At 46.7% G+C, this 20,876-nt stretch overlaps 1 protein-coding gene across 2 annotated transcripts in view; it reads right to left on the bottom strand.

Annotated features, from left to right (window-relative positions):
- LOC121448227 (ubiquitin conjugation factor E4 B) overlaps window positions 1-20,876 on the bottom strand; it is a 111,136-nt gene that overhangs the window by 71,223 nt on the left and 19,037 nt on the right. For both annotated transcript variants that reach the window (XM_041652064.1, XM_041652065.1), the window contains exons 2-3: window positions 12,505-12,691; window positions 306-441 (exon numbers count right to left, since the gene is read on the bottom strand). In XM_041652064.1, the coding sequence (XP_041507998.1) occupies window positions 306-441; window positions 12,505-12,691 (323 nt within the window). The remainder of the gene's footprint in view (window positions 1-305; window positions 442-12,504; window positions 12,692-20,876) is intronic.

Genomic DNA, 20,876 nt, shown 5'->3' with positions numbered 1-20,876 from the left:
TTTTGTTTAATCATCCATACCTTATGTCTCATAAAAAGCATCTGAACACTGAACTCTGTGGCGAGGTGGTACTTGATTATAACTACTGAGCCACCTCTCTAACTCATAAAGACACTTGACTCAGGCAACCGTATAAAGACTATTTCATTCAGAACAGAAAAACTTCTCAACCTAGGAATGAAAATTGGATTCAGTTTGGTAATGACATGGGGTCTCTGGGTTGTCACTTCAGACTACTAGGCTAAAGACTAGGGTGCAGAAAGACTAGACTGGGGAAGCAGCAAGAACAGATGGTATCAAGTTACCTTTTCTCACAGGAGACGCCGTCAATATCCATGCTCTGGGAACGGGAGAGGGACTGAGACTGCGTCTCAAGGCTGTTGGACGGTGAGCTGCTCAGAGAGCTGACTCCTTCGCTGCTCTGGCTCCGATGGGCAACTCCTACACACAAGAGGCGAGACAGAGAAAGGCCCACATGACACAATGCAAGCCCAAGAGGAAAGGCAACAGCAACACACACACCCTCACGACGCTTGGTAGTCAGCCAACCCCGGGAGTGTCAGCGAGGGATCATGACTGTCGTCACACATCATGTACAGTCAGTCATGGCGCTACACGTGGTGCTTGGAATGACTCTGACGTTCTAACTGTGGCCCCGGACACAAACTGACAAAACAGCGAGTTGTCTTTTATTTTGCTTTAGTACATTTTATGAGTGTGAGAGAGAGACAGAGAGAGAAAGGTGTGTGCACCTCTGTGTGCCACCTGTGGATGTCAGAAGACAAAGGACAGGAGTCAGTTCTCCCTTTCCACCAAGTGAGTTCCACGGATTGAAGGCAGGTGTCTCACCCAGTTAGCCGCCTCACCAACCCAACAGTAGAGAAAACTCCTGAAATGCACTGGAAATAAGATGCATTACTGAACTGGCAGACATGCAGAGGAGCCAGCAACAAATGTGCATGCACAATCCAGATGGTGGGAGGGGAGGTGTCTGTGGCTGGTCTTTCGACTTTGCCGCAAAACTGAGACTCTCAAACATGTTCAAAATACAGCAGAACTTCACCGCTCCATCTCCTTTCGTACAGATTCGTCCATTTGATGATGGAATATATTGGAGAAAATAAAAAAGTGACACCGTCCTTGTCCCCAGAGCTTACTTACGGTGACATAAAACTGGCATCAGGGCAGAGGGGCAGACTACTTCTCAGAGAACTTTACTCATCAATGTCTTAAAAATTGTTTGTTACAGAACTTTAAAAATCGCCTTAGCCCGCCGGGCGGTGGTGGCGCACGCCTTTAATCCCAGCACTCGGGAGGCAGAGGCAGGCGGATCTCTGTGAGTTCGAGACCAGCCTGGTCTACAAGAGCTAGTTCCAGGACAGGCTCCAAAACCACAGAGAAACCCTGTCTCGAAAAACCAAAAAAAAAAAAAATCACCTTAGCCAGGTGTGAGGACACACACCTTTAATCCCAGCACTAGGGAGGCAGAGGCAGGCAGATCTCTGTGAGTCCTAGGTCTACAGAGTGAGTTCTAGGACATTTAAGGATACACAGAGAAACTCTGTCTGGGCGGGGGTAGAACAAAGGCACTCAAGAGTTGACTCTGGCCTTGACTTGGGTATACACAACATAAAAACTTTATTTAGGACAGTGTACTATATACAACAGACTACACATAATAAGAACAAAGCACCATGACGTACTGAAAGTACAGCATATCTGTAGTGTTTTTGTAAGAATCATCTGAATTCACTTTGTCCTGCCCTTCAAAGATCTTTACACCCCAGTTCTCCCCACAATCGATCACATGTGCTCACAACCCGGGTTCTCCCCACAATCCATCACATGTGCTCACACCAGGGTTCTCCCCACAATCCATCACATGGCCTCACACCTCAGCTCTCCCCACAATCCATCACATGGCCTCACACCTCAGTTTTCCCCACAATCAATCACCTGCCCCACAATCGATCACATAGCCATCTCTAAACATCACAATGATCTACTTGTTTTAAAATTTTACAAAGTTTGGTGGCCCCTTCAGTTTTACTTAGAATATAAAATATCATAACTAAAACACATGAAAGCAAAAACAAAATGTCACTCTCTCCTGAAACCTCCCTGTGCTGTTATCACCCTCTTCCACTTCCTGCTAGAGAAATCAGAGTGGAGGAAGTGACCTCTGAGATTAAGACTTTTTTATTCCACCTCCCATCTTCCAAAGGCCAGATACTAAAGTGAAAGCCCAGGCATAAGTTCATCGTGGACATCAACAACCTTCACCCATCAACTTACAAAACGAATCTTTTAAAAGTGAGGGCACATGAAGCAAACGAAACAGAAAGCCATGTTTGCTTTTAATACACATGGATTATACACACATGCAAGGGGGCTCGGCTCTTGGCAGGCTCTGGCTGGGGAGGGCTGTGGAAGGCACTTCACACCCTGGGAAAGGCAGCCGCTGAAGGAACTAAGATGGGATTCACTGAGTCCTTCCTCCCCTATCAGCACAGCTCCTCAGCAATAGGCAAGCTCGGATACAAACCACACCAAATGCCCACTTAGGACTCGTTACTGCTCAACTTGTTCCGGTCATCCTTTCACCCTGTCTGTCTGTATGTCTGCCTGCCTGTCTGCCTGCCTGCCTGTCTCTCACATACAGAGGCTTGCTGGGGGAAAATAAATGAATTATAATATTCAAAGCACCCCAGGGCCAGTGAGATGGCTCAGGGGGAAAAGACCTTTGCTGCCAAGCCTGACCTGAAGACCCAACATGGCAACAACATTCCTCAAAAGGAATAGAAGTAAAAATGTTGCTTTCCAGCTGGAGACATGCGGCATGGCCAGTAAACACACATACACTCAGGCACACACATACAAACGAATAAATGAATGAATAAATGCAAAGAACTGACAAAAGGAACCCAAAACCTTTAAAAACAAACAAGAAAAAAGGAATTAGAGATTTGGGAGGCAGAGGCAGGTGAATCTCTGAGTTCAAGGCCAGCCTGGTCTGCACAGCAAGTTCCAGGACAGCTAGGGGCACACAAAGAAACCCTGTCTTGAAAAATCTACCCAAAAAGGGGGGGGGTGGAGTTTAGAAAACAGGGGAGGGGCTGGAAAGATGGCTCAGTGGTTAAGGGCACTTCCAGAGGGCCAGGATTTGATTTCCAGCACCCACATGGCAGCTCACAACTATCTCCAACTCCAGTTCCAGGGGACGTGGTACCCTCTTCTGGACTCACAGGCACCAGGCATCCACGAGGTACATAGACATGCACGCAAATAAAGCACCCCACGCATAAACTAAACACATAAACTAGAATATTTTTTTTTTTTATTTTTCAAGATAGGGTTTCTCCGTAGCTTTTGGTTCCTGTCCTGGAACTAGCTCTTCTAGACCAGGCTGGCCTCGAACTCACAGAGATCCGCCTGCCTCTGCCTCCCGAGTGCTGGGATTAAAGGCGTGCGCCACCACCGCCCGGCGTAAACTAGAATATTTTTATAAAAGACAAGGATGTGGGCTGATTTTAAAGAGCTCATCCAACCCTGCATTCACCCTCTTCTATAGGTAAAATCACGCTCTCTGAAGCCATGATGGGGGTACCTGCTGTAATCCTAGCACTCAGGAGGCAGAGCCAAGTGTCTGGAGTTTGAGATTAACCTATACGTAACAAGACTCTTAAAAATCCAAAAGAGGGCTGGAGAGATGGCTCAGAGGTTAAGAGCACTGCCTGCTCTTCCAGGCAATTCCCAGCAACCACATGGTGGCTCACAACCAACTGTAATGGGGTCTGGTGCCCTCTTCTGGTCTTCTATCATACACACAAACAGAATATTGTATTCATAATAAATAAATAAATATTTTTAAAAAATCTAAAAGAAAAGGGCTGAGAACATGGCTCAAACAGTAAAGCACTTGCTGAGTTCAAATCCCCAGGGTCTATGCTTTAAGAAGAAAAGGTTGGGCACAATGTTCACTTGTGAGCTTGTGGAGGGAAAGCAGGAACTCAAGAGTCAGGTGGCTCTCTGGAAGCTAGTCAGCCGCTTGGCAGAGTTTTAGGTCTTATCTACGAAAGCCTGTCTCAAAACAAAAGGAAGAAGGTTCCTAAGGAATGACATCTGAGGTTATCCTCCTACTGCCACACACACACACATGAGCGCATGCAAGCACACGCACATGGAATCTGAGAGCTATTTCTAACTTTATAGAAGCGGCATCAAGCAGGTTTCCATGAACTCTGTAATCTGTCATTTAAGTTAGTGTCACAGTTTATTATCTGTGTAACAATGGGGATAAAGGAGGAAAATCTCTGCCCCTTTCTTTGCTGTCTTCTGGTGTTTGTGTGTACAATTGTGTGTGCATGCACACAAAAAGGACACATTTCCAGGAGCTCTTGTGTTCAGTATTGCTCCTCTGCCTTCACAATACCTGCAAACAGGGTAAAGGAATGCCAGCAGTACCGTGCACAGCTGGCGCCAGATCAGGCTGCAAAGGCTGTCACAGCAGGGATGGCAGGACTATGGAGACAACTGGCGTAGACATGCCTGTCACCAGCAAGACACTGACGACACCTGCTCTGGATTCACAAGGGGATTAATGTGGCCCCAGGAAAACACAACTGCATGCTAAAATGGAACGCTCCAACCAAGAGGAGGAGCCTCCAGGGTCTCTGTTCCTCTGCAGCCCTCAGCCTAGGGGCTCTGGCCTGTGTCTCTGCCTCTAGCCAGATTTGCTTTTATTTATTCCACTTCCTCAGACAGATCTCATTCTGTAGCCTCCACTGGTCACAAACTTGAGATCTTCCTGCCTCCGCTTCCCAAGCCTTGGGTTTACAGGCATAAAACCATGCCCTGCTGTTTGTTTGTATATATTTGTTTATTTTGACTGTTTCTACCTTAGCAAATGGAACCCAAGGCCTGTTCCACTGGTTGCATGCCCAGCTGCAAGTCAGCTTCTAGACCACACGCAAAACTTTCCTTCTCCCAAGCCTGAACCAAGCATAAGAGGAAAAAGGATTTTCCTATAAGCAAATGGTAACAGAACAAAAGATTACCACTCTGCTGCCGCTCCTGGTGCCACTCTTAGGCAAAGGCAACGCACTGCGAAAGAACAGCTTCCACTTAGTTAAATTCTCCAAATGCACAACGTGATCTTCACGCACACAGGACGGTCTTCTATGCCCTGCACCAGTCACTACTGCCCTAGGACTCTGCTCTGACTTCTGTTCACGGCCTTGTTCTCTAAGGTGTGGCAAGACTGAAATAAATACTAGGTGGGGGCTGCATGACTGACATTACAGCATCTGGCACATCACTAGCAACACCTAGACACACCAAAGCGTCAGGTAAAGCCTAACAAGAGAATTCCCGGGAGTGAGATGACGCCTGAAGCGAATATACAAGGATTATCCCACTTTCAAAGTTAATAATGTTCTTTTATTTTATTTTTTAAATTTATTTATTTATTACATAAACAGTGTTCTGTCTGCATGTTTGCCTGCATGTCAGAAGAGGGCACCAGTTCTCACTATATGTGAGTCACCATGTGGTTGCTGGGAATTGAACTCAGGACCCCAAGAAGAGCAGCCAGTGCTCTTAACCTCTGAGTCATTTCTCCAGCCCTTTATTTTATTTTATTTTATTTTATATTATATTATTTTATTTTTAGGTAGTTTTGTGACTGGGTACGGTGGCATAAGCCTTTAATTCCATCCTGGTCTAGAGAGGTCCAGGCCAGCCAGAGCTACACAACGAGACTCTCTCTTAAAATAAGCATATGGAGCAGGAGAAGAGGAGGGAGGGGGAACTGGGATCGGCAGGTAATAAACAAATAAATAAAACTAATTATAAAGAACAAATAAACAAAAACAAGGCAGCCCGCGTGACTGCCACTAGGGCCTTGCACATCCTAGGCAGGTGTTCTTTCACACAGCTACATCCCCAGGCCCAGGGCAGACTTAACACCATATACAGTCCGAATCAGCGGCTTTGGGGGTGGCACCTGAGGAATGACACCTCAGACTGACCTTTGGCCTCCACACAAGCGCACAATCAGCAATCACTGGCAGTGGAAGTCTAGCAAATACACACCAGGCCTTAAGAGACTCAAAAGCTGTGTCGTGTAACTCAGTCTTTCTTGTCAAACCCAGACCAAGGCGAAGTCAGAACGGCACAAGCAAAGCGAGGCGCTCCCACACTCTCACACCTAACAAAAGCCAGTAAAAGACTCTCAGAAAACCATGGCCTTGCTGAAAGGCCATGGCAACCTTTCCATGAGGACAGTTGCCTAGCAACTCCCCCAGTCAACCATGGACCAAGGCCTCCCTATTATTGATTCATGTGGCCAATGATAACACAAAACAACTTACATAACCTTCCCCACTTTACCTGTGAAACTGCCTGCCTTCGCCTCCCCACACATGGCCGGGATCCCTAGAGAACACACAGCCCCAAACAACCCTCTGCTCATTTCCAACTAAATTCATCGCTTCCTTAGAGGGCTTTCTTTTCTCACCATCCTTAGGTTCAAAGTGCAGTTCAGTGAAAAACTTAAGAGGCCTCTGGGAATGGTGTACAAGGTCAGATCTTAAGACCCATGGTGGTGGTGGTGGGGAAACACAGGTGGAGTGTTAGGGCCTCCACAGAGGGGTTCACAGGCCCTGGCTATATTTCTATATCCATCTCAAGTATTTTGTCTGGTTTCTTTAATTTTAGAAGGAAATGCATAGTACAGAGAGAAATTCTCTTTAGGAGAAACAGCGAGGCAGACTCACCGGCTAACGCTGCCAACCAAACCATTGTTCTCCCCAGGCCCCCGATGTGACTCACGAGAATGTGCTCGGATGAGGCTTGGGGCAAAACAACATGACCAACAAAGGGCTGGAGGGATGGCTTTTAATCCTAGTACTCAGGAGATGGAGGCAGGAGGGTCTCCGTACATTCAAGGCCAGCCTGGTCTACTCTTCAAGTTCTAGGCTACCCAGGACTACATAGTGAAAAACCCATTCTCAATAAACCAAATCTTAAGTAAATAAATAAGCAGCAGAGAAAAGGAAGAAGCAAGGGCATGAACACTTCTTGTTTACAGCCACAGTGAGCCGGCTAACACTAATGGAGCTTTCTGTGGACACGCTTTGTGTCTGGGCTGCTGGAACGCAGGATCGAGCGCATGCTAGGAAGTGCTCTCTCACAGACCTACAGACTTAGCTGAAGGGGAAAACATTTCTTCATTCTGAAATGCAAATCTCTCCTTCACAGCTATATACCAGAACTCTGGTTCTAGACCAGTTTTCAGGTTGGCAGGGAATACACACAAGCAATCACTTTCACAGGGCAACTTCCCTCTTCTTTCTGAGATAGTCTCAACATACCGTCCAGGGTGGCTGTGAATTCACAATCCTCCTGCCTTAGCCTTTTCCAATTTTTCATTTTCATTCTTAAAATTTTATCTGTTTATTCACCTCTGTGTGTGTAGGGTGTGTGTGTACAAGTATGGGTATATGTGTATAGGGTGAGTGTGTGTGTGTATAGGGTGTGTGTGTGTATAGGGTGTGTATGTATGTATAGGGTGTGTGTGTGTATGTACGTGTGTGTGTGTGTTTAGGGTGTGTGTGTGCAAGCAGGGGTATATGTGTATAGGGTGAGTGTGTGTGTGTGTACAGGGTGTGTTGTGCAAGCAGGGGTATATGTGTATAGGATGAGTGTGTGTGCGAGTGTGGGTATGTATAGGGTGAATGTGTGTGAGTATGGGTGTGTGTGTACAGGGTGATTGTGAGTATGGGTATATGTGTATAGGGTGAGTGTTTGAGTATGGGTATTAAAGGCATGCACCACCACAACCAGTCAGCTTTTCTTTATTTTAAATTTATTTATATTTGAGACAGGGTTTCACTATATGGCCTTGGTTGGCCTGGAACTCATTATGTAGACCAGGCTAGCCATGAATTCTTAGAGATATACCCGCCCCTTTTTCCAAGTGCTGGGTTTAAAGGCATACCATACTTGGCAACTCTTCATTTTTAAAATGACAACTGTCATAATTTCTGGGAATTTCTTTAAGCTACATAAGCCCATGTTGTTTGGTCATTTCCTCTTGGTGATTCATTCACTAATTCACCCCATCTTAAATTCTATGCCAGGCTCTGGTGAAGCACTGGGGATACAAAAGTGAGCAAAAACGAGCACAACTTCCTGACCCAGGGAGTTTCTACCCCATCAGGGGAGGCAGACGAGACAGGGCACACAGCCAGATATGGTCCTGTGAGCATGGAAAGCCAGCACTAAGGAGGTAAAAGCAGGTGGATCTCAAGATTGAAGACAGCCTGTGTTATATGACAATACTACATCTCAAAATCAAAACAAGGAAACTCAAGGTGGACAAGCAGACTGGAGGCCAGAGCCGAGAGGAATAGTGCTACATTAGAATGTGTGCGATTTCAGATAGCGGCCAAAGAGTTTTCCTGAGAAAAGGACACTAAAGACATTTTCTTTGATTGGTTTGGGTTTTATTTCTTCTTTTTAAGAATCACCTTCATTTATTTGCGGAGTGATGGAGGAAGGTCATTGGTTAAATAAAAAGAAACTGCTTGGCTCTCATTGGTTAGAGATAGGTGGGAGGAGTAAACAGAACAGAACGCTGGGAGGAAGAGGAAGTGAGCTCAGACTCCACAGCTCTCCTCTCGGGAGCAGAGGCCTCAGCAGAGACGCCATGCTCCCGGCTCCTGGGCAGACACACGCGATGAAGCTCCGACCCAGGATGGACATAGGCTAGAATCTTCCTGGTAAGACCAGTGCTCACAGATTATTAGAGATGGGTTGATCCGGATATCAGAATTAGCCAGTAAGGGCTAGAGCTAAAGGGCCAAGCAGTGATTAAATGAATACAGTTTGTGTGTTGTTATTTCGGGCATAAGCTAGCCAGGCAGCCGGGGTGCTGGGGACACAGCCCCGCCGCTCTTATTACTACAGCGGAGTGTGGGGGGGGGTGGCTGCTAGTGTGTGTGTGTGTGTGTGTGTGTGTGTGTGGTAGGTCCAGGGGACTGAGTTCAGGCTGTCAGGATTGGCAGCAAGCACCTTTACTTGCCGAGCTGTCTTGCCAGGCCTAATTTTGATTTTCTAGTTTGTAGGTCTGGGGTAAGATATGAGGAAATATCAAAACTTGATTTTATTATGATGGGGGAGGGGACTCATGCACACCACAGTATGTGTAGGGAGGTCAAAGGGTCACCTTGTGGAGCCAGTTCTTTCCTTCCAATTTTCTATGGGTTCTGGAGTTTGATCTCAGGTCATCGAGTCTGCTTAGCAAGCACATTACCTGCTAAGTCATCTCAGCACCCCTAAACTCGACGCTCAAGAGCTGGGAGTGCTTGCCATGCATGCAGGAGAACCTGAGTTCGGATCTCCAGGACCCACATAAAGCAAGGGGTAGCAGTGCCCAGCCGCAATTCCAGAGCGGAGGAGGACCTCGGGGTCTCGCTGGCCAGGCAGTTTAGACAAATTCACAAGCTCTGGTTCAGTAAGTTCTCATAAAATAAGGTGGGACAGCTGACATCCATTTCTGGCCTCCACACACAGGAATAGGCATGTGCACATATACCTGTACATGCACACATGCAAACACACAGAAATCACTTCTAACGTTTGAACGAAGAGATGCCAGTTAGACATGAAAGTGAAGTCAAATGAGTCACTAGCGTCTAAAGTTCAAGACACAGGTCAGAGCTGGAAATGAAAACTAAGAAGTTATCAAATTGGAAGGAATAATTAAAGGCAAGAAACAAGATGAGATCAATTAAATGAATAAGCACAGCTAAAGAGACCAAGAGTTGGGGGCTGGAGAGATGGCTCAGAGGTTAAGAGCACTGATTGCTCTTCCAGAGGTCCTGAGTTCAATTCCCAGCAACCACATGGTGGCTCACAACCATCTATAATGAGATCTGGTGCCCTCTTCTGGCATACAAACATACATGGAAGGAATGTTGTATACATAATAAATAAATAAATCTTTAAAAAAAAAAAAAAGAGACCAAGAGTTTAAACAGTGAACCCTGGCATTCTGCTGGCAGACATCAGGGGAGGGAAAGGAATCCTGCAAGGAACTGAAAAAGAACAGAGAGGATGGGGACCAGGACAAGATCGTCTTCTGAAAGCTAAGGGTGTTTCAAATCAGAGAGGGTGAAGCCACCAAGTGAGGCTGACAGAGATAAACAGACTCAGCAGAGCTCCCGCCACACATTCATTCAGGTCTGCACAGGGTGCAAGAGCAAAAGATGGAGGACCAGGGGACTTGCTCCAGAAGACTGGAGATGTGTAGGAGCTGCAGAGAAATGGGAGAAACGAGCTCCATTTAACCGGTGTCGAAGGGAGAAGCACCGCACTGTGCACATGCTTGCGATGTCTTGGCACAGCTAGCGAACGCTCACCTGGGGTACAAAACCTCCCCAGACTAGAAGGAAAAGGAGCCATGAGAACCGAAGCTTTGTGCGGTGATAGGACATGGTATCACAAGTACAGGCATTGATGAGGCAGCATAGTGTGTCCTACCAAGAATAGGGAGCCAGATGGAAGCCATGATGAAGCTTATACAGGCTCCCTTCTGCATGTGTGTTTCCTCCACACACTGAGAGTGTGCATGGAGAATGAGGTGTTGCACACTCTGTAGCAGAGTGAAAAAGTAAACAGGGAAACATGGCATAGCTGCCTGGACATGTTGGGTCTACTTAAACTTGTGATCATGGATTCTAAATGAGATGGCCAGACCACGTGGCTGTGTGAGCTCTTCTCCAGCCTTGCTCCAGGGCAGGGGCAGACAGTAGGTGGGAAACGGATGTAACCACAACTGTGCTACAACCTAGCAAGAAAAACAAATTCCAGAACTGCAGGGATGGCCCGACACAGCAAGGAGGCAGTACAGTTGTGAGCACATTTCCCAAGGAAAAGACAACTTAGTCCCGGAATCCTGAATGCTTATCTGCAAACTGCCACAGCTATTCAGCCCACGCGCTCACACAGGTGTTCTTCCTGTTATCACTACAAGAATGATGGACAGTTTATCCACACCGAGAAGCCGCCACTGAGGGTTAAGGACCCAAGGCGACAGAAACTGCAAATGCTCTTAGGTTTCAAGAGAAAGGGGGCTGTCTGGATGGCTACGGCAGAGCTCACAGAGCTGGAGATCAGATTATTATAAATGACACACAGAGCTTGCATAGCACCTTTGCGTCTTCTCCGTAACTGATTACCATGATTACCATGTTTATCGAAGCATCATGTGAGAAAATACATTCAGGCACACGTGTGAGTAGATATCTTTTCCTAAGAAGGAAAAGACCCTGAACATTGCCCACCTAGGAGCTCATTTATTTTAAAGAACTTGTACCAGAGTTAAGCAGCTCCCCAGAAGACGGCTACAAATATACAGGTGGAGCTGATTCCTGTAGACTGAACCCTGGGCCTCTCACATGCTGGCAAGTGCTCTGCCATCCACAGCACGTCTGGGCCTCTCACATGCTGACAAGTGCTCTGCCATCCACAGCACGTCTGGGCCTCTCACATGCTGACAAGTGCTCTGCCATCCACAGCACGTCTGGGCCTCACACATGCTGGCAAGTGCTCTGCCATCCACAGCACGTCTGGCACCCGCTGTAATTTAGAGGAAAAGTCTGTGCCAACGCAGCCCAAAGACAAGAGCGTCGCTATTTGACCATTATTTCAATCTTGCATTTGCAAACAATTTTTTTGTTTATTTCTGAGTGCATGCACGTGCCTACGAGCATGAGTCAAAAGTTGGTGGTGGCGCTCACCTTTAATTCCAGCACTTAGGAGGCAGGACACAGGCAGATCTCTGTGAGTTTGAGGCCAGCCTGGTCTACAGAGTGAGTTCCAGGACAGCCAGGGCTACACAGAAAAACCCTGTCTCAAAAAGAACCCAAAGTTGATGATGGCTGTCTTCCTCTTATTTTTTTGAGACAGGGCTTCCCACTGAACCTAGAATTTACCTATTGACTAGACTGTCTGGCCATGAGTCTTAAAAGTCCCTGCCTACTCAGTGTTAGGGTTACAGACATGAATCTCTGAACCAGTTTTTAAAGGGGTCCAGAGAATAAGAATGTGGGTCCTCACACGTATGCAGGAATCACCCACCAAGCTCTCCCCAGCCCCTAGAGTACATTAAGAGATGACAGAGGACTGGGGTAAAGCACATGCTATTAGAGAAGGAATGGGGTGGAGGAGAGACACATCAACCAAATTCACAAAACCAGCAGAGTCAAATTCAGTCTTGGCCAGCTCCAAAGGCCAGACCTGAGCCTGCTGGTAGAGCTGGGAGGGGGTTGGGAGATGAATGAGTTTGCAAATCTTCTCCGGTCACTATCAAAATGAACTGAAACAGTGAAATACGCAGCAGTGACCTTTAGGTCACTGATTGTTTTTTAATTTGTGTGCTAACATTGGGATGATGACATCAGAGGTACAACTGCTTCCAGGTCGGAGGCTGAGGCTCACCTGCTGCACCTATGGGGGAGGTAGCTGGGGTCATGTTGTGGACATTGAGACCAAGACTCTGGGAAGGGCCTGGGGCTGATGCAGGTATTGGAGGTCCTGGAGGGTTCTCCCTCTGGGGAGACGTAAGCGGGGTGCTCGGTTGGGAGGTCTGTCCACCAGCAAGTCGTGCCAGGCGCCTCCGGCGAATCTACAAAAGGGAAAGAGAGAGGACATTCTGTAACTAAAAGCAGAAAACAAACATTGTAAGAACAATGACATCCATGTACTAAAGACATCAACAACCATTCCCAGGCTTAGCAGCCCAACAGTCCTCGAAACCAATATACTGAGAAAAGTCAGGAGGCAAAGCCAGTACTCTAGGTTTTGGTTTGTGTTTGCTGTGCAGGTGAGTCTGAACGTGAAAAGTCCGAGGACAATCCCAAGCCATAGCCCTCACCTTCTCCTAGTATAACCTGGGTCTTGCTGTTCCCCCCTGCACTGGGCATGCTAGCTGCCCTCCCTTCCTCCAGGGAATCTGTGAAGTCTCAGCCACCGCAACCCTTCACCCCCCACTTCGCACCCCTGCATGTCTAGAAATAAACTCAAACTGACCTACAGGATTTCTGGTGGTCAGATAAAAGTCAGCGCTCCTGAGGAACTGATGAGATGGGTTTTCTATCCCCAAAAGGAGTCTCTCCCCTCCAGCTACTCGGCCTCATGTAATCTGTATGATCTGTCTGCCCCACACTCTCTTGCTACTCTGGCTATGCCCGGTCTCTTGCTGTCTCCCACCCCACCCCACTCTCCCACTTTTCTAGCCTGCCCATGTCCAGGCTGCTTTCTTCTCCACTCGGCACTCCTCCAGATGCCCTGGCTATTTTCTCTCTTACGCACAAAAAATCTTCCCCTAATAGAGTGCTCCTCCAGGCAGTTTCTTTACTGCAGCCCTCACAAGCACCGGGAATAAAGCACACACTACTGCGTCTGGCTTCATGTGGGTTCAAGCTTGGGCAGCCAAGACAAGGCTCAGTGAGGAAAGCCCACAGCCTGGTCTACAGGGCGAGTTCCAGGACAGGCTCCAAAGCTACAGAGAAACTCTGCCTCAAAAAACAAAAAACAAACAAACAAAAAGATATAAGACACATACACAAAATAAAAATAAATCTAAAAGAATTAAAATAAAAGTCAACTTCATCCAAAAGGAAAAACAAAAGACATAAATTTTATTATATGCTTCAAGGGCAAAATATTTAGGCTGCTTTTCTTGCTATTTTTCATATGATCAAAAAGAAAATATAGTCTGCCTTTCTTCCCCAAGCACTCCAGCTACCAAGGACTGAAAACACAGAGCGATCACAGCCATGCTTCCCATTCCGGTGACTGACAACTAGGCGAGAGGGTCACAAACCACACCCCCACCCCCACCACCACCCCTCACCCGGGCTATGCACCTGTACGACAACTGCTGGATGTGAGCGGGCATCACAGAAAGAGCCAGACCCTGGTACACTCCTACCAGGAATACGGAAGATAAAAAGCCTCAACTACCGCAAATGGTAACAAGGACAAACTCACTTGAACCTAGGATGTGTGTGTGTCACTCCCACACGGTAGGACTCCTGCTCCTTTTATCACTCTCAGACCAAGGAAATGTCCTGAGTCCTCTGCCGAAAACAAAGCAGCTTCTCCTGCTGCCTGTGCTGCAGACATACCAGCCCCTCCCTTCACCCTGAACCTGAGCGGCTCACATAGTAGCTAGTTTAGGTTTACTTAACTGGATTAAATCATCTGAGAACAAGATTAGGAGAATTTGAACAGTGGTTCCCAGCCTTCCTAATGCTGCAGCCCTTTAAGTCAGTTCCTCATGTTGTGGTGACCCCCAACCATCAAACTATTTTCGTTGCTACTGCATTGCTGTAATTTTGCGCCTGCTATGAATTGTAATGTATATCTCTGATATGCCACCCTGTGGAAGGCTTGACCTACTCTCAAGGAGGTTGCAACCCTGTGAACCACTGAGCTAGAGAGACAGCACAATTGAGAAAGTTCTTGCTTGACCAAGCATGAGGGCCTGCGTTCAAGCATGACTCAGCTTTCTTTCTGATGCTGTGACTCAGGCATCTTTCCGTTCCAAATCTCAGAAGAGGACTCATGAATCCCTGAACAAAATCCCTTGGCTTGTTAAATTCAGGAGGCTGTGCTGTCTTCCCGTGGTCTCCATCCCCCGGAGACGCGTGGCAGTGTGCGGACAGCAGCATCTCGCCTTCTTCACTACTGGGCTCTCTTACACTGAGGACTAATGTCGTATTTAACCCCTCCCAGGGACAACTGTGAAAAACTAGCACATTCAAGAGCCTGAGCTATGCTTACATCTGACTTGGGTATCTTTATCCAAGACCCAGAAAGCAGTCAGGGTGAAGGAGGGAGACGCACTGTCAGAGGCAGATGGGTCTGCAGGAACCCACACTGCTTCCCCAACAAAGGCAAGTGTGTCCAGATGAGCTGAGCCACAGTCAGGGCAGGCAGGCTGAGACAAAATCGCTTACCACCCTGAGGTCTGGACTTGCTCAGGAAGGCAAGGAAAAGACTAATGAAGTGTGCATGCAAGGGAGTAACTGGGACAGACGACCACTCGGCACCACAGCACCAAGGTGGGACAAACACCACCCTGGCAATGAGGACATAGAAGAGAAAGGACAAGTTCAGAGACATTTTTTAATGAGCACAACAACAGAACTTGGTCATTCTTTGGAAGTGAGGTAAGAAGTACCAGAAAGTATAGATTTCAGGCCTGGCTATTTACATGAAGATAAAACTCTGTAAACTGAAAATACAAGAGATTTCTCCAAGCAAGCAAGGCAGCCAGGCAAGAGGCGTGTACCTGCAGTGCCAGGCCGTGGGAACATGGGGGATAACTGTTGGAGCCCAAACGGTCATAGCAGCTTGTATCTCTATCCATCCCAGCAGTGGGAAGCTGGAGAAAGGTAGTTTCCAGAGTTTCTCCGGCCAACCAAAATGGCAAGCTCCAGGTTCAAAGTGAAATTGGCTCAAAATAATAATAATAATAATAATACAGAGCCATAAACAAAAATAACTAAATCGATCTTAACCTTTTGCTTCTACAGGCTTCAACACACACATGCACACACGCACGCATGGACGCACGAGGGAAGGGTACTGGAGGAGTTTGAATTAAACTACGGTATGAAGTATCTGCAAGAAACTCAGGTCAGCCGGAGGCTGAGGAGCATGCCTGCAATCCCATCTCTTGGAGCCTGAGGCAGAGCATTTCTGTGGTCAGCCTGAGACACGTAGGGAGACTATTAAAACTCTAAATGAAGGGAGGACAACTACTTAACATGGTGCAGGGGCTTCCGGGCAGGCCAGCACCCAGGCTGTGACAAGACAATTGCTGGCTGCTTCTCCACAGGTTTAGTGAGAACTGGGGGCTTTAAAAAACGAAGTAGAAAGATCTGAAAATCTTGTATTTTGTCCAGAAGGAAGCATGTTTAAAACTGGGACTAAGGAAAGCGTGATTTCTAAAAAAAGATTAAGGCCATTAAAAAGAAAAAAATCAAGCGAGCTGGAGATGGCTCAGCGGTTAAGAGCATCTGTTGCTCGAGCAGAGGATGCACGCTCGACTGCCAGCATCCACATGACACCTTCACCCACTGAGCCATTGTATGGCCCAAAGGACACAAGCTCAAAACTTGCATATCTCCATAGAGTTACTTTTAATGCTGTTCTTTACAGGGCTTTTGGATTTTGCTTAGGTTTGTTTTGGTTATGGATTTTTCAAGACAGGGATTCTTGCCCTGCCCATCCTGGAACTCACTGTAGATCAGGCTGACCCTATTAGACTCAGATCCGCCTGCCTCTGCCTCCCCAGTGCTGGAATTAAAGGTGTGTATCATCACCATCCACTTCATTACAATTTTTAAATGTGTTATTTGATTTATTTTCTCAAATAAAGGGATATAAAGTCAGCTGAACTAGGACAGACTGCAGAAAACCTGAATGGCTGACAAGAGTTTATAGAGCCTGCAAATCAAGGTCCACAGGAACTGATACCCTCTTCCGGCCTCAGCAGGCTCCAGGCATGCCAAGTGGTACACAGACATACAAGCAAGCAAAATACCCATGTACATGAAACAAAATTTAAGTTAAAAATATCCTTATGCACATAAAACAAAATAAACCTATAAAGGTTGGGCAATGGTGGTGCAGCCTTTGATCCTAGCACTCAGGAGGCAGAGGCAGGTGGATCTCTGTGAGTTCAAAGTCAAAGTCAGCCTGGTCTACAGAGAGAGTACCAGGACAGCCAGGTCTACTCAGAGAAACCAAGTCTCAAAAAAAAAAAAAAAATACTCAGTACAGCACAAAGAAATATATAACAATAAAGGCTTTAATACTTAGTACAGTGTTCGTCCTTGGAATCCCAAATCTCGACATCAAGGAGGTGGGAGACTGGTAATTCAAGGTCATCAGTGGCTACACAGGTCATTCAGGAGCAGTCTGGGTTACATGGGACCCTGTCCCCCAAAAGACCCAAAAGGTGGGGGATTTTCCAAGATATTCATCAACATTTGATTTGAGGGAGGGGTTGCACACACACCATGGCACAAGGGTCTCATTTTCCACAATGTGAGGCTCGAGGATCAAACTCCCATCATGAGACCTGATGGGAAGATCCTTCACCCCACTGATCCATCTCACAGGCTCTAGACCAGCAGTCTCAACCTGGGGGTCATGACCTCTTTGGGGGTCAAACCAACCTTTCACAGAGGTCACGTATCAGATATCCTGCATGTCAGATATTTACATTATGAGTCACAACAGAAGCAATGAAAATAATTTGATGACTGGGGGTCACCACAACATGAGGAATTGTATTAAAGGGTCACAGCATTAGGAAGGGTGACAGTCACTGGGCTCTACAAACTTTTCAAAAAGCCCTTGAGCTCGGTGTGGTGACACACTCCTGCAATCAGAGCACTCTGGAGGCTGAGGCAGCAGCATCCTAAGTCCCAGGACAGAGGAGGAAGAAAGGGAAGAGGAGAGAAGAAGTACTTCATCTCTCTCTTTTTTTTTTTTTTTTTTTTTTAGTTTTTCGAGACAGGGTTTCTCTGTAGCTTTGGAGCCTGTCCTGGCACTAGCTCTTGTAGACCAGGCTGGCCTCGAACTCACAGAGATCCGCCTGCCTCTGCCTCCCGAGTGCTGGGATTAAAGGCGTGCGCCACCACCGCCCGGCAGTACTTCATCTCTTGACCTGAAAATAAAGCAGTAACCACAGGCCGTGGCTGAGCAAATACTGCTTCATCTTTAGTCTGCCTCAAAGCCAGTGACCCTCTAGCTGGGTCTAGCCACAACCTCGCTCGGCTGCAGCCACGTCTACCGGGATCGCAGTACAGCTCCATCTCGATTAGCATCTGTTTACTCGGGAAGAGCAGGGTTTGGTTTATTTTGTTCACTTCTTCAGCCTCAGCAGCCCTAACAATGTCTCATCCAGAGAGCGCTTGGCAAATATTTGCTGAACAAATGACCACTGTCCCCTAGAGACCTGTGAAACAGTCTTCTCAGAGACATGCATCACACACTGATACATTTCAGCCCAGAGCCGTCTCCATCTTTCTGCTCTTTAATCTCTTTGAGGCTCAGATACTGTTTTCCTCTGGCTTAGGTTCTGCTCCAGGACCTATGAGTGTGTAACAAAGCTGCCATGGGGTACATCACCTTCGTTAGCTGAGAGCATGCAGGAGAGACCGGGAGCATCCAGAGACCCCTCTTGAAGACATCACATGGCAGGGGACAGCCCCAAAAAGAAACTGCTTAACCACACTGCTCCTGGTTAGTTCATCTGGTTGGTTTGGGTTTTTTGGGTGGTTGGTTTTTATTTTCTAAGACAGACCCTCACTATGTCGTCCTGGCTGGCCTGCACTGATAGTAGCCCAGGCAGCCTATTAATTCAGAGACTGCCCGCCTGCCTCTGCCTCACTAGTGATGGGATTAAGGCTTGGCCACCATCTTTGGCTTCCCTAGGGGGTTTTGTTTGGTGCTGGGGTTAAACCTGGGTAAGAGGTCTCAGTTGTTTTTTTGTTTTGTTTTGTTTTTGTTTTTTGTCTTTTGGTTTTTTGTTTGGTTTGTTTTTTTTAATTATGTTCCTTTTTAAATATTTATTTATTTATTATGTATACAATATTCTGTCTGTGTGTATGCCTGAAGGCCAGAAGAGGGCACCAGACCTCATTACAGATGGTTGTGAGCCACCATGTGGTGGCTGGGAATTGAACTCAGTACCTTTGGAAGAGCAGGCAATGCTCTTAACCACTGAGCCATTTCTCCAGCCCTGATTTGGTTTTTTGAGACAGGGTTTCTCTGTAGCTTTGGAGCCTGTCCTGAAACTAGCTCTTGTAGACCAGGCTGGCCTCAAACTCACAGAGATCCACCTGTCTCTGCCTCCTAAGTGCTGGTATTAAAGGCCCCACCACCACCCAGCTTGTTTTGCTTTTTTGAAACAAGGTATCACTGTGTAGCCCAGGTTGGCCTTGAACTTTCAGTGGTACTCCTGCCTCAGCTTCTCCAAGAGGAATTACAAGAATGTGTCAATAAAGGCCAGGTGTCAAAGGGCACCAAAACCCTTTTTAAGAGTACTGGGGAAAGGATGGTTTCTAAGGACCTGTGCCTGGCTCCCTAGCAACCACATAAAAACTGGGCAGGAGGGGCTGGTGAGATGGCTCAGTGGTTAAGAGCATTGCCTGCTCTTCCGAAGGTCCTGAGTTCAATTCCCAGCAACCACATGGTGGCTCACAACCATCTGTAATGAGATCTGGTGCCCTCTTCTGGCCTGCAGGCTTAATAAATAAATAAATATTTAAAAAAATAAAATAAACACTGTGAAAATACTTGCAGAGTCAAGGCTGGTGAGTTTAATGTATACAAAGTAACCCGCAAGGATTCTTTGTCATTCAGTGTATATTGATTCTGGACTTGTAACACAAAATGACTAATAAAGCTCTTTAAAAAAAAAAAAAACTGGGCAGGAGCTTGCATCTGTAATGGGGTGGGGGTTGTCAACAGGATCTGTAATGGGGTGGGGGTTGTCAACAGGCAGATTCCTAGAGCTCACCGATCAGTATATGAAGCCAAGTATTGGACCACAGATCCAGTGAGCTCTTGTTCATGAAAATAATGGGAAGAGCAATCGGGGAAAACACTAACACTGACCTCTGGACTCCAGGAACACAAGTTTACACACGCGCGCGCTCTCTCTCTCTCTCTCTCTCTCTCTCTCTCACACACACACACACACACACACACACACACACCAACCATACACATACACAAAAATAATTATTTAACTGGACATGGTGTCAAAGAAAAAAGAAAAAAAGTTAAAATATTTTAGCTGGGAGGGGGAGCACACACCTGTAGCTGCAGGTGTATCTCTTGACTCCCAAAGCCTGCACCACACAGCAAGACCTTGCCTTGAAAAATTAAGTAAAAACAAATTTTTGAAAACCCTGCTACAGGCTGGCAAGACTGCTCAGTGTGTAAAGATGCCTGCTACATGAGACTGATGAGCTGGGTTCAACCCATGAGACTCATACAGAGGAAGGAGAGAACTGATTCCAGGGAGTGGTCCCCTGTACCCCGACTCTACCAACCCCACATACACACTGTTGCCCATGTGCACCAACACATAAACAAACACACAAATAATAAATGTAAAATTAAAATCAAACCAGTTAATTAAAAATAGTTATGTCTTTTAATTGATTATCAAAATTATAATCAATCAAGAGGCTGAGGAAGGAGAATGAAGAACTCTAGGCATCTAGGACAGTCTGGGCTACATAGTAAAAGCATGCCTCAGACAAACAAAAGGTGGCTCTTTTCAGCAAGGACGGCTAGTCTGCATCACAAGGTCAAAATTAATACAGAGTAATAAGGCTAATTAAGGCTAGACAAACATTAGCACACAACGTTACTATCCTAGCCCAGAAATGCCAAGATGCTATTTCCATCACAAATGAGTTCAAACAGGCTATACCTTCTTACTCAGGGCAGGTTTAGCGTTAACATGTTCCTGGAAGGAGGGTCTGAGGCAGGTGGGAAATTACCATACCAACGATGGAGTCAATGCCCTACAGCTTATCACCAGGCAGGGCAGGGGGAGCACAGGTACAAACAGAATGCTTTAGTTAGCTGACCAGAAACTGTCCTCAAGATGAACCCCAGGAACAAGGGTAGACCCGGGCCCTATACCCAATATTATAAACATGGGAATTTTATTGTTAAATTGCACAAAAAGAATTCTAGAGAATGGCTGATGTGGTGGTTCAGGGCAGCAATTCTGCTACTTGAGAGACAGGCCAAACTGCTGTGACTTCCAG

Source organism: Microtus oregoni, unplaced genomic scaffold, assembly GCF_018167655.1.
Source record: "Microtus oregoni isolate MIOR12 unplaced genomic scaffold, Mior012 000005F_ref0000423, whole genome shotgun sequence".
In the NCBI taxonomy this organism is placed as follows: Eukaryota; Metazoa; Chordata; class Mammalia; order Rodentia; family Cricetidae; genus Microtus; species Microtus oregoni.
Note: the sequence above shows the minus strand (reverse complement) of the source record. Positions and strands in the feature narration are given on the sequence as shown.